This window comes from Hibiscus syriacus, unplaced genomic scaffold (genome assembly GCF_006381635.1).
Source record: "Hibiscus syriacus cultivar Baekdansim isolate YM2019G1 unplaced genomic scaffold, ASM638163v2 tig00109926_pilon, whole genome shotgun sequence".
Taxonomy (NCBI): Eukaryota; Viridiplantae; Streptophyta; class Magnoliopsida; order Malvales; family Malvaceae; genus Hibiscus; species Hibiscus syriacus.
In genome coordinates, this window is record NW_024062532.1 from 1,149,515 (window position 1) to 1,162,189 (window position 12,675).

A 12,675-nucleotide genomic window follows, 5' to 3' on the forward strand; every position below is an offset into this window, starting at 1 on the left:
CCATATTTTTTACTTGCTTTGGTAGGTTCAGATGTTCAACTGAACTTTTACCTACATATATATGCTATTTTCCTTCCATCTTTATGTGTTTCTGCCAACCTAGAAAGCATTATATATAAAAGGTAAAAGGGAATTAGAGGTCCTATGCTTTAAAAAAAATAATCAATGTGGCCTTTCAACTCATAAAATAAACCTGATGCGGTGGTCCTTTGACCAATTTTTTTCATCGTTGGTCATTACGGTGTTGATGTGACGGTCTATGATGCTAACGTGACAATCCACAGTGGTTGATAACGTGACGGATGACATGGTAGACGGGTTAAATTGGTAACTCAATCATGACAGATGAACTACCACGTCAACATCGTGAATTATCACGTTAGCACCGTAATGGTCAACAACGAAAAACATTGGTCAAAGGATCACATTGGGTTTGTTTTTTGAATTAAAGGATCACATTGAGATAAATAAATAATACGAGGATCATATTAGTTTTTTTTAAAAAAAATACAGGGATCTTTGATTTTTTTTGTCTATATAAAAACATCTTATGTTATTATGACAATGTATATACATCTTGCAGATAATGTATATATCTATTGTAGATAAAACTACTCGAACTCAAGTGACTGTTATATAAAGATATCAATTTTGTCTAAAATTGTTCTTGTATATCTGTGATACTCATAGTGACTGTCATAATATTTGTTGTTTCTATAATTACAATAAACGTAACGAAAATGAATCTGACCCAACTTGAATGTAATTTCTAAAAAAATCGACCCAAACTTTTTTTTTTATAAAAAAGCATACAACCTGATAAGATCGGATCAAGTTGAAATCCGTCAAATCCAGGTCTGTGTCCATCATTGATTCAAGGAGGTCTTAAGCTTTTATATCTAAATAACGTACAAAATTAATTATTAATCTTTTGATATTAAACGTTCACACCTCTGACATTTATAGTGTTTAAACTCGAATCTTCAAAGGATAATAATAATTTTTTCACACAGAAATGACTATATACATAAATGTTTAATATGAACCGGTCTTTAACTCAAAATAAAAATGTACTTAAATATAAATTAATTTAAAGATGGAGACTTTTTTTATAGTGTTCAAACTGGTAGTTCGTTTAACCGACATAACCAAATTACTCAAATTTCATTAACCATTTTTTTAAAATATTAACCGAACTAAGTTCCGGTTAATTCGACCGGTTAACCGAATTAACCGAAATTTATAAATAATATATATTAAATATTTAATATTTTCGGTTAATTTGGTCAGTTAATTCAGTTAAAACTGAAATTTAAATACCCCTAAAGCTAAATAATATATAATATATCAAATATTTAATAATTTTGATTAATTAACCGATTCCGAACCGAATTAACCGAAACCAAAATTTAAAAAATTATTAACTGTTAACCGATCAAATCCAAAATTAACCGACCAAAATTTTGATTTGATCTATTAATTCGATTTTAACCGAACAATAAACATACCTATTTTTTTTATTAAAACATGGGACTTATTTAAGATCTTCTGGTTGATTTTTTTAATAACATTTTATTGTAGTAATAACTCTTGCACGCTCTTGCTTGCAAATGCTTGCTCCATTAATAAATGTTTTTTAATGTATCTGTTACTTGAATACAATTGAATGAAATCATGAAGGTAAAATAATTTTTTTAAATAAATAAAAGAAACAAAAATTCCATTTTACGAAATATAATAGAAATTAGAGTCCTAGTAATTAGGAATGAATATGGGTCGAGATAGATCGAGTTTTTATGAGTCCGACCTAATTCAATAAAAATACAGTCATTGTTTAAAATTTGATTCGATTCGGGTTTAGATTGATTTTATCTGATCTGAAATTTGATTCACCTTTTGCGATAAAACTGGCACCTGACCTGATCCAAGCTAAAACAAATATATATATATATATATCTTAATTTTATTGAGTAAACTATATGTTTAGTATTTAAACTATCAGTTTTGATCTGCTTTAGTATCTAAACTTTCAATTTTTTCAAAACCATACCTAACGTTTAATTTTTGTTTCATTTTAGTACCCATCAAAGACGTTAAGTTAAAAAAAATGAAAGTTTAGATACTAAAACAAACTAGAGTTGATAGTTTAAGTACTAAACGTTTTAAGTTTTTAACGGCGGGGTACTAAAATAAAATAAAAACTAAGCCTTAGGTGTGATTTTGACAAAATTAAAAGTTTAAGTACTAAATACATATCAAAACTGATAGTTTAGACACTAAATGTATGATTTACCCAAATTTTGTTTTGTAAAATAAAAAATCTAATTGGAAAAAATAATATAGACATATATATTATTATAATTATCTACGAATATATAACGTATAGTTACATTATTTTTTGAGTCTAGTTGGATTAAGTGTTTTTTATTTTAAATCTGAACTCCATCAAATCAAATGTATACTCTAAAAAATCCAACATGAACTTTTTTTAAATATCTGAACCAATAAAATTAAGGGCAAATTATACATTTTAGTACATAAATTATTAATTTTGGTTCGTTTTAGTACATAAACTTTCATTTTTTTTCAAAATCATACTTAACATTTAGTTTTTGTTTCATTTTAGTATTCACCGTTAAAACTTAGTGAATTTAGTACCTAAAATATTAGTTTTGGTCATTTTTAGTACCCAAAGTTTTATTTTTTTTAAAAAAATTAACGTTAAAATTTTGAATAGAAGTACTAACATAAAACAAAAATTAAACTTTAGGTATAATTTAAAAAAAATAAAAATTTAATTACTAAAACAAACTAACCCATAATTTACCCTAAAATAACTTTAGGTATAACTGGATCATGCATTGTTTCATAAGGAAAGTTCATTGAAATTTCTCCACCGACAGATACATTTGAATCATCTCTCCCTAGGACAAAAGGCCACAAATTTACGTACTTAATTCCGTAAAAAGTACACATTTCGAAATAATTCCTAGAAAGTACCAAACCTGCACTTCAAAGTTGGTGCCACAGTGTCTTGCTTTGTGACATGGAAAGAAGACAAGCTTACTTCACCAAAGTAGGGTATGAAGTGTAAGGGAAGGTAAGTAAAGTTGAAGACGAGGAAGAGGAAGAGGAAGAGGAAGAGGAAGAAGAAGAAGATTGTGACAGTTTGTCCTTATGAAAAGGTCTCAACATTCTCTCCACCAAAAAACCAAACAATGAAAAGTCAAAACAGGGTTTTGCATTTGTCTGAAAACTACAAAGTCCATGGACCATTATCAACTCCCCACGTGGAAGACACAAAAGTGGTTCGGCGGTTGCAGGCCAGAAAGCCGACTGCCTTAATGCCAATGCCATTTTATATCAGAATAAAATTAGACATCCTAATCCTGATACCATTTTAATTTACAACCCACAAATTTTTTTTATAGTCTTTACACCTTCATTTCCCTATTTTTGTGTGTGCCCTTTTTACCTTTCTCTGGATCTCCCCTCCTCCCTCCCTTCTTCAAAGCAGGTAACTTTATTTTTCTTTCTATGTGAAACCCAGAAAAGATATCATCTTGTTTGTTGTTTGTTCTTCTTTCATGGCTGTTCCATTGGGTTATTTTATTATCTACCAGGTCAAAGTCCAGGTGTTTATTGAGGATTGTGTGATATTAAATGTTTTTTGGTTTATTTATGTTGAGTTCGTATGATGATTATGTTTTCTGTATCGGTTGATGGGTTAATGAGTGCATATCTGGGTTGATTTGATTCTTGGAGATCTGATTGGTGAGTTAATGAATATGTGCTTTTTAATGATGAGCTAAAAAAGGGTTTAACTTTTGGGTGTTGTTTGGAATTTGTGGCCTTTTGTAGGTTGCTATCAGATTGGATTTTTCTGTGAAATTTTATGCTCTCTGTTGCTAGGATCTGGAACTTTGGTTTGTGTTTGAATCCATTTGGTGGAGAGATAAGATTAGGATTTTTGTGGGTTTTGGCACATAATGATGCCAGGTCTTCCCATGGATGAAATTAAAGAAGAGACTGTGATGAAGGAAATCAAAGGGAATTTGGTTTCGAACAAGTCCCCGGCACGGAGTCTGCAAAGCCCTCGTGGCACGGATTACCCTGGCAATGGGATGATTCAGGTTGAGACCTCCATTGAGGAGCTTTATGAGAATGTATGTGATATGCAGAGTTCTGATCAGTCGTATTCAAGGCAGAGCTCTGGGTCGTATGGGGAAGAGTCGAGGATCGATTCGGAATTGCGTCATCTTGTTGGAGGAGAGATCAGGGAAATTGAGATAATGCAAGAGGGGGAGGAGGAGGTGCATAAACCAGAAGATGACGCCCATAGTAATTCATCTTCTAAGAAGGGAATCACGTCGAGTGGTAAGAAGTCGAGGGGGCGGTTGGACAAGTCCCGATCCATGGGTGTAAGGTCCATTTCTTCAGGTGATGTGAAGAAAGTTTCTCGGTCACAATTGAACTCCGAAGCATCGATAAAACCCAACGTTAAGGGGAAAACTCCACCCGAGAAACCTCCCATCAATAAGGGGAAAGTAAAGACCCTAAAGAAAACAAGCACGGGAGTCTTGCCTGTGAAGAAAGGGAAAGTGTCAAAGCTACAAAATGGAACCGAGGATGCTTCCGAGGCAGGGTTAGCTAATCCTGATCTCGGGCCGTTTCTACTCAAACAAGCTAGGGATTTGGTGTCTTCAGGAGACAATCTGCAGAAAGCTCTTGAATTAGCTCTCCGAGCAGCAAAATCGTTTGAACTTTGTGGCAGTGGAAAACCCAGTTTAGAACAGGTCATGTGTTTACATGTCACTGCAGCAATATATTGTAGCCTAGGCCAATACAATGAGGCAATTCCTCTTCTCGAGCAATCGATTGAGATTCCTGTGATTGAGGAAGGCCAAGAACATGCCCTGGCTAAGTTTGCTGGTTTTATGCAGTTGGGTGACACTTATGCTATGCTAGGACAGCTAGAGAACTCGCTAACTTGTTACAGAACTGGTTTAGAAGTCCAGAAGCAAGTTCTTGGAGAAACAGATCCTAGAGTTGGAGAGACCTGCCGGTATTTGGCTGAAGCTCATATGCAGGCATTGCAATTTGACGAAGCACAGAGGCTATGTCAAACGGCTCTTGACATTCACAGAGAGAACGGTAGGACGGCTTCTCTTGAAGAGGCAGCAGATAGGAGGCTCATGGGTCTTATATGCGAAACAAAGGGAGATCATGAAGCTGCTTTGGAGCATCTTGTTTTAGCCCGTATGGCCACGGTAGCAAATGGCCAGGAGGCAGATGTGGCTTCTGTTGATTGCAGCATTGGAGACGCGTATTTATCTTTGTCTCGATACGATGAAGCTGTTTTTACCTATCAGAAAGCACTTACAGCTGTTAAGACAACTAAAGGAGAGAATCATCCGGTAGTTGGGTCAGTCTTTGTTCGGTTGGCTGATTTGTATTACAGGACAGGGAAATTAAGGGAATCAACATCTTACTGTGAGAATGCCCTTCGAATTTATGAAAAGCCAATGCCAGGGATTCCCCCGGAGGAGATCGCAAGTGGCCTCATTGATGTTTCTGCCATCTATGAATCGATGAATGACCTTGATCAGGCAATCAAGTTGCTGAAGAAGGCCTTAAAAATATACAATGATGATCCTGGTCAGCAAAGCACAATAGCTGGAATCGAAGCCCAGATGGGAGTAATGTACTACATGCTGGGTAATTATTCAGAATCTTACAACACCTTAAAAAGCGCAATTGCAAAGCTACGTGCATGTAGAGACAGGAAATCTTCCTTCTTCGGAATCGCTCTCAATCAAATGGGGCTGGCTTGTGTGCAGCGCTATGCTATAAAAGAGGCCGTTGAGTTGTTTGAAGAAGCCAAAAGCATTCTTGAGCAAGAGTGTGGACCGTACCACCCTGATACACTCAGCGTATATAGTAATCTCGCAGGCACCTATGATGCAATTGGCAGGTATGCAGAGGGAAAGATATGCTTGTTCAGTTTTAAGATTTTATCGACGAATGTAGAACGTATTCAACTTCTTTCTAACGTTCTTTGCATTCTGTGACATACGATGCTAACACAGGTTGGATGATGCCATAAAAATACTGGAGTACGTCGTTCAGACGAGAGAGGAAAAACTGGGGACTGCAAATCCTGAGGTATACGATGAGAAGAAAAGGTTGGCCGAACTATTGAAGGAAGCAGGAAGAGGCGAGAGCAGAAAAGGCAGATCATTAGAAACCCTTCTCGACGCCAACCCTCATCTGAATTCAAAAGCTGAAAGATTCATGGCATGAATACGACAAGCATGAATTCATGTGATCTATGATATAAGATGTATTATAGGCTCCATTAAAGTGAGAAGATATGAAAGAGAAAGAACAGAAAGGTTGAGGGTGAAAAAAAGTGAATTATTTATTGTAATTTTTATTTTGATTAAAGGTTGCTTCTTTTGTGATTATTACTGGTGCAAGTAAAGATTGTTTGCCGTTGAAATCGGATTTGATTAATAAAGCCAATTCTTGCTTTCATCAAGACTTACTCTGCAATTTGTTTACTTTTTCCGTACTAAGCCTACTGTCCTTAGTCTCGGATCTGAACCGTTGGGAGGAGCAACTAGCCACCAACGACGGCAGCAGAAAACTACCGTTAGTTTTTTTCGAGTGTTTCAGAATGTACTGGTTAAATTTCATATGAAAATGTTCCCACTTAGTGTGCCAAATCATATCATTCTTGACAAAGAGACGTTAAAAGTCGGCCTCGTCGGGCATGAGACTTCTTAAAGGTAAACGAGGGACATATCCTGCCCTTTTTATTTCTAGTGTCAAACTCTCTATCACTGCATATATCTCTTCTGATCGACGGTGTGTATGATCACCCGCAACAAAGATATGGATGTCGTTATCGATTTCAATCCAACTACATCCAGGTTGCTTCTTAAGCCCTGTGTCTTTAATTATTGATCTAACGTTTGCCACTTCATTCGCTTTCCCCAAATCTTCGAGAAGATTTGCAAGGAGGACACGATAACCGATGCTTGTGGCATCAAGTTTGAATACGTGATCTGCCACAACCTTAGCGAGCTTTTCATCACCGTGGCTTCTGCAAGATCCAAGAAGCGAACCCCAGATGCGATCATCAGGCTCACAAGGCATGTCCATGATCAGATCATATGCCTGGCGGAGGTGGCCAGCTCGTCCTAGAAGATCAACCATACAAGTGTAATGCTCAACTTGAGGCTGAAGTTTGTATTCTTCAACCATGCTTTGGAAAAATTTACACCCCATGTCAACCCTCCCAGCATGGCTGCAAGCAGAAAGAAGGGAAGTAAACGTTACGTGGTCCGGCTTCATGCTAGCCTGCTTCATTTTTTCAAAGTAAACTAACATTCTGTCCACGTCGCCGTGCATTCCTAAAGCAGATATTATCGAACTCCAAGATACTTGATTTCTTTCATGCATATTCTCGAATATAGTGCATGAGTAGTTGATGTCTCCGCATTTGGCGTAGGCGGCAATCAGAGAATTGCTCACGAGAACATTCGACTTCCACCCTTGCCGTATAACGAAACAATGAGCCTCCTTACACAGACTCCTAGCTGACAAGTGAGCACAAATAGAAACAATACATGCAATTGTTACAGTATTGGGTCTAATTCCTTCACGCTGCATGTCACAAAATGCTGCTAAAGCTTCATCCACCAGCTCATTCTGAGAATAACCACATATTAGGGCATTCCATGCAACCAAATCCCTGCAGTGCAATCTGGAAAAAATATTTTGCGCAGACTCCATATCTCCACATTTTCCGTACATATCAACTAGAGCACTACCGACATAAAGATCAGAAATGGCCCCTGTTTTAACAGCTAGACAGTGGATCTCCATACCTTTAGACTTGAGAGCCAAGGATGAGCATGAGCGCAACACGGCCAAAAGCATCTGAGAATCGGGAAAACCATACTTTAACATAAAGTTACAGAACAATTCCAGTGCCCTAAAGGGGCAATCACCATGAGCAGAATTCGATATAATGGCACCCCACGCTACCAAATTACCATTGCAGCATCTCCTGAAGATTTTCAAACCAGATTCAGGTTGACAACATTTGAAGTACATCTCTATGAGAGCGGTTTGAATTCTGATGTCATTTTCGAATCCGCGGGTGAGTGTCAATCTGTGGATTTGTTTTCCTAGGTTTAAATCGAGTAACTGTGAGCAGAAAACTAATGCAGCCACTAGGGTTGAAGAGTCTGGTTTAAGTCCAAACTCTAACATCTCAACAAATAATTCAAGTGCCTTGGACAAACACTCATTAGAAACATACCCCGAAATCATGACATTCCAAATCACAGTATTCGTCCTCAGTGATTCTTTGTTAACTGTACTATTGAAAACATGTTCAGCACTTCTTACATCTCCACATTTCATGTACATTTCGATCAATCCACTAACCAAAAACTCATCGGTTTCCAATCCATTTTTCAAAACAAATCCATGAATTTCTCTTCCACAAATCCATGACTTTGTAGAAGCACATGATGAGAGAGCAGAGAGACAACCTACCCGATTTGGGAACAACCCGTGTTCCTTAACCATCAAACTAAACATCATCAGCGAATCCAAGTAATCCTCTGATTGATAGAACCCTGAAATCATGGAATTCCACGAAACCGAATCTCTTTCACTCATTTTATCAAAAACTTGGACTGCATCCGTAATCTCACCGCACTTGAAGTACAATCCCACAAGTGCGTTCACAGCATAAACATCAACCAAAAATCCAAACTTCAACACATGTCCATGGATTTGCCTGCTTCTTTTAACATCTGAAAGCCCGCCGAATGATTTAATCAAACAAGGGAAGAACTTAAAGTCTTGAACTTGGAAACCATCTTGAAGCATTCTAACATAGACCGTTATAGCATCTTCGAACAATCCATGTTCCGTAAACTCCTTAATAAGCTCAATGCTTGAAAACCCACCTTTGTTTTGTGGTTTCTGAGATGGGTTTTCAAGGGAAGTGAACTGGGTTTGAGGTTTGCCAGAAATAGAAGATGGGTTTTTAATAAAAGAAACATTTTTGAAATTAAGAGGCACCGTAGAAGATGATTGAAGGTTTGCTTGACCCATGGAATGATTTTGTAGGTGAAATGAATAGTGATTGAATAGTTTCATAGCTCCCATTTTCGACCTTAGTTCTCTTAGAAGAGACGTGGATACATAAAATCCGATGATCAGATTCTAAAGGATTCATTAACGTAAAGTGTTCACACGACTGGCTGTTTCCGGCGGGCCCAATCTCACAGTTACCGGCCCGGACACATCATACAATACTTTGACTTAAGATGGTAACGAGTTAGGTCGAGTTAAGTTTTTGGTCAACTCAATCCTATTTGAAAATTTTGTATCTTCTACTCGAATCTAACTTAATTCGAAAATTATATATCCTCAACTTGATCTAATCCGATTCGAAAATATATATCATTCATTCGATTTCGACTTGACTCAAATTTTTAGAGTATAAATCAGATTCAACCCATTCTAGTATAAAATAAGAACTTAATTAAAATAATAATATTTTTTTAAAGAAAACTACATTATTATGCTTGGGTGGGGGCAGGTTAGAATTTTTTTGACTCTCCATTCGAACCTGGCCCAACTCAAATCTAATTTTTTAAAAGAATCTGACCTTATCGGATCAGGGTAAAAATGCTGAATTTGTCATCTATATACACTTTTTAATAATATGCATGTTGAGTTGAAAGTTGCTTATGAGAGTTTGATTGGTCATTGAACCGATTCGTTCTTTTCTGTAGGAAAATTAGAGTTTTGGGGTAGTTTTAGAAGAAACAATTTGTCAGCATTCTGTTAGTGATGTGACTATAATAACTATTATCATATTAAATTGGGTGTGGCTTTGAGGGAGATTGGAGTTCTCAAAATGGTTGTCCCTTTTTCCCATATATATATAGGGTAAGGGGGAGGTAAGATAGTAGGCTACCCCCAACACCAGGATTGGCATGTCATCATATCCATTCATCAACTGGGTTTGAAAGCTTATATATGGCTGTGATGAATGTGTGAGTTTGGATAGCAAAATCAGTAAATATGCTTGTCGTTCTAATTTCCTTCGGGACTTTGAAGGAACAAATTCTCAGAAGGTTATATATGGCGAACTCGGAAGTCAAGGTTTGAAGGGTATATCAGTGAGCAGATTAGTCTTCTTTCAAACTTGATAAGCCTGTAAGTACTAGTTATGCTACCCTTCTACGTCCTCAACTCAACATCATGTATACATAGTGAAGATATGAGGAATCAATGATTTACTAAGCATGATTACCTTTCTAACTTGTCGCACTTGGAGCATTTAACACAAGTTATAGTCTTTCATTGTTGCTTCCCTGGGAATGACTTGTCCTGTTAGTGAAAGTTACATGTATTTTTTAAAATTGTTCAGGAACCCGAGTACTAATTCCTTGGACAACACTCTACTAATTGGGCTTGGACAAAAATCCCTTGCACGATTGTAAGTGCTAATTCTTCCATTAAACTGATGTGCACTGCAGACTCTTATAACAGTCTTTCTTCCATTTTTTTTCCTGGCATTTGTTTCCTTCTGCTAGGTGTTCTTTTTACCCTTAACTAACAAAAATATTGTTTGATCACAGTTTGTGCTGTGAACTTCTGTGACAGCCTTTTTCTATAGCAATTTTTCTCTCCTGTTACATTGATTTTTTCTTAACTGGCAAAAATATTGTTTTATCACAGTTTATCTATTTGCATTTTCTTTGTGCATATGGACTTAGTCTTCATGGAGTAGTTGGATATCGATATTTTTTAATCGACTTCTACTTTTCTATGTCCTACTTTGCTTTTCAATGTTTCTGCAAGATGATGATTTGATCATCAGCTCCACGAGTCAACTTTTTTCTTGAATTTAATGTATTTCCTTTGACTTGTATCTTTGTAGGGATTTGTCAAATAATCAATTCTCAGGTTCCATACAAGGTTCTTAACCTTGAGGTCGTGGGATCGAGTCCCATGGAGGGCATTTTCATAATTCGGAGGTCTCCTACGGAAGCTGCTATCAACCTAGTATTGGGTGCAGCCTGCTATCTTACCTCCTCCTTACCCCATTACATATGGGAACAAGGGACAGCCATTTAATCTGCAGCTTGTGTACGTCTCGTCCCTATTGTTTTTAGAGAATTTAACACATTTTCATTTTCTTGATACATGATTGCTCTCTACATGCTGCGTATGATTTCTTTATTCATACAGTTTAAACTTTGTATTAATTGCAATTATCTCAATATGATTATGAAAATATTATGGGCTAAACCTTTTCTGATAATGTGGGGCTGCCTATTTGGACTATTGAACCCTTTTGACTATAACTTTGACCGGTTTTAAACGGCCATTAAACGACATTTGATTTTGTTCGAGTATATCTATTTTGACATTTTTTGACGTACCAAATCCGTTTCCGAAGTCCGTTTCGCCAAATTCAAAATCGAAGGTCTCCAAATCATCAGTCAAACCCGTTGACTTTGACTTTGACCAAAAATTCGAATTTTTGAAAAGTCATACTTTATGTTTTTCGACGTCCTAATTTCGATTCCGCAATATGTTTAGTCAAATTCAGACGTTAAAGTCTCCAAATTGATAGTCAAACCCGAAAAAGTGCATATATACTTAAGAGTTTTAGCTTTGAATGATTAAGTAAGACTTGAGACTGATAAATGATTATTATTTGAAGGTACAAGAGACTATCCTGATCGCTCGACCCAGCTCCTCTAGATCAGTTAAACCGCGTGTGCCAGTATTTACCCGTATGACCCGTAAATCTTATAATTTCATAAATTGATTATGTTACCCTCTAGTAATGTAGTGTTATTATGAATTAGGTTCGAAAACTGTAGCAGAGCGTGGCGAGGCCAGTACTCAGTAGATCTACAGTTTGAACCTATTATCGAGGTGTGTTCCCTAAGTACTATTTAATTGTTTTATCTGTTTTGAAATATGGTATATTGAAAGCTATGATTTATTGTTTATTAATGGTTTATGGACAATGACTGATATATGACTATTGGTTTTCATTAATATATGATAACGATGTTTACTGATTTATGGAAATTATGCTTACTGCATAAATAGTATTTTTGAAATATTGATTTTGGGTTGGATTGAATTACGGAGGTATAGCTCTGATCAAGCCGGTAAACCTTACGGACTTAATGGACTCTTGGGTAGGCTCACGAGCCCCAAGATGCTCTATTAGGTTGGCCCTCTTTGCTGTGTGCTTAGAGTAAGCCCTACGGACCTAAGGATACAGGCCCAAAAGCTTATCCTTAGGTAGGCTTCCTTTTTGCTGTGTGCTTAAGGTAGCCCTACGGATGTGGTTCTGGGGAACTGCGGTTGGTGTACATTAGAAGGGATTTAAACTACGAGTTTCAAAAGTTAAACTTCATTATGATTTTATGATGATTTACTGAACTATTACTTGGTTATTGTACTTACTATGATTTTATTATACTATTGGGACACACTGAGCCTAGCTCACTTTTCGAAAATGTTTTTCCCCTTTCAGATCCTGTTGGTTAGATACCCCAGATCGAGCACTTGGAGAATCAACATATATCTTGAAGTACATCTATTTGTAATGCT

The 12,675-nt window shown here is 36.6% G+C and overlaps 2 protein-coding genes and 1 long non-coding RNA gene across 4 annotated transcripts; 2 read left to right on the forward strand and 1 right to left on the reverse strand.

The window, feature by feature from the left end:
• Positions 1 to 3,880: 3,880 nt before the first annotated feature.
• On the forward strand, positions 3,881 to 6,535 carry LOC120210679 (protein KINESIN LIGHT CHAIN-RELATED 3-like). Of its 2 annotated transcripts, XM_039209379.1 has the most exons (3): positions 3,881 to 4,627; positions 4,691 to 5,974; positions 6,090 to 6,535. In XM_039209379.1, exons 1-3 carry the CDS (start codon positions 3,990 to 3,992, stop codon positions 6,301 to 6,303), a joined length of 2,136 nt encoding a protein of 711 aa, XP_039065310.1. In that variant the 5' UTR covers positions 3,881 to 3,989; the 3' UTR covers positions 6,304 to 6,535. The 2 variants fall into 2 exon arrangements, with proteins under 2 accessions (XP_039065310.1, XP_039065309.1); XM_039209378.1 differs by having other exon boundaries at positions 3,882 to 5,974.
• Positions 6,536 to 6,684: 149 nt separating this feature from the next.
• Positions 6,685 to 9,192, reverse strand: LOC120210680 (pentatricopeptide repeat-containing protein At4g21300-like). The gene has a single exon (XM_039209380.1). It carries the CDS (start codon positions 9,190 to 9,192, stop codon positions 6,754 to 6,756), a length of 2,439 nt encoding a protein of 812 aa, XP_039065311.1. The 3' UTR covers positions 6,685 to 6,753.
• A 989-nt stretch (positions 9,193 to 10,181) lies between these two features.
• LOC120210597 lies at positions 10,182 to 11,020 on the forward strand. Its single transcript, XR_005524516.1, has 3 exons — positions 10,182 to 10,251; positions 10,466 to 10,534; positions 10,979 to 11,020. It is a non-coding gene; the product is annotated as an uncharacterized LOC120210597 (long non-coding RNA).
• The last annotated feature ends 1,655 nt before the right edge of the window (positions 11,021 to 12,675 follow it).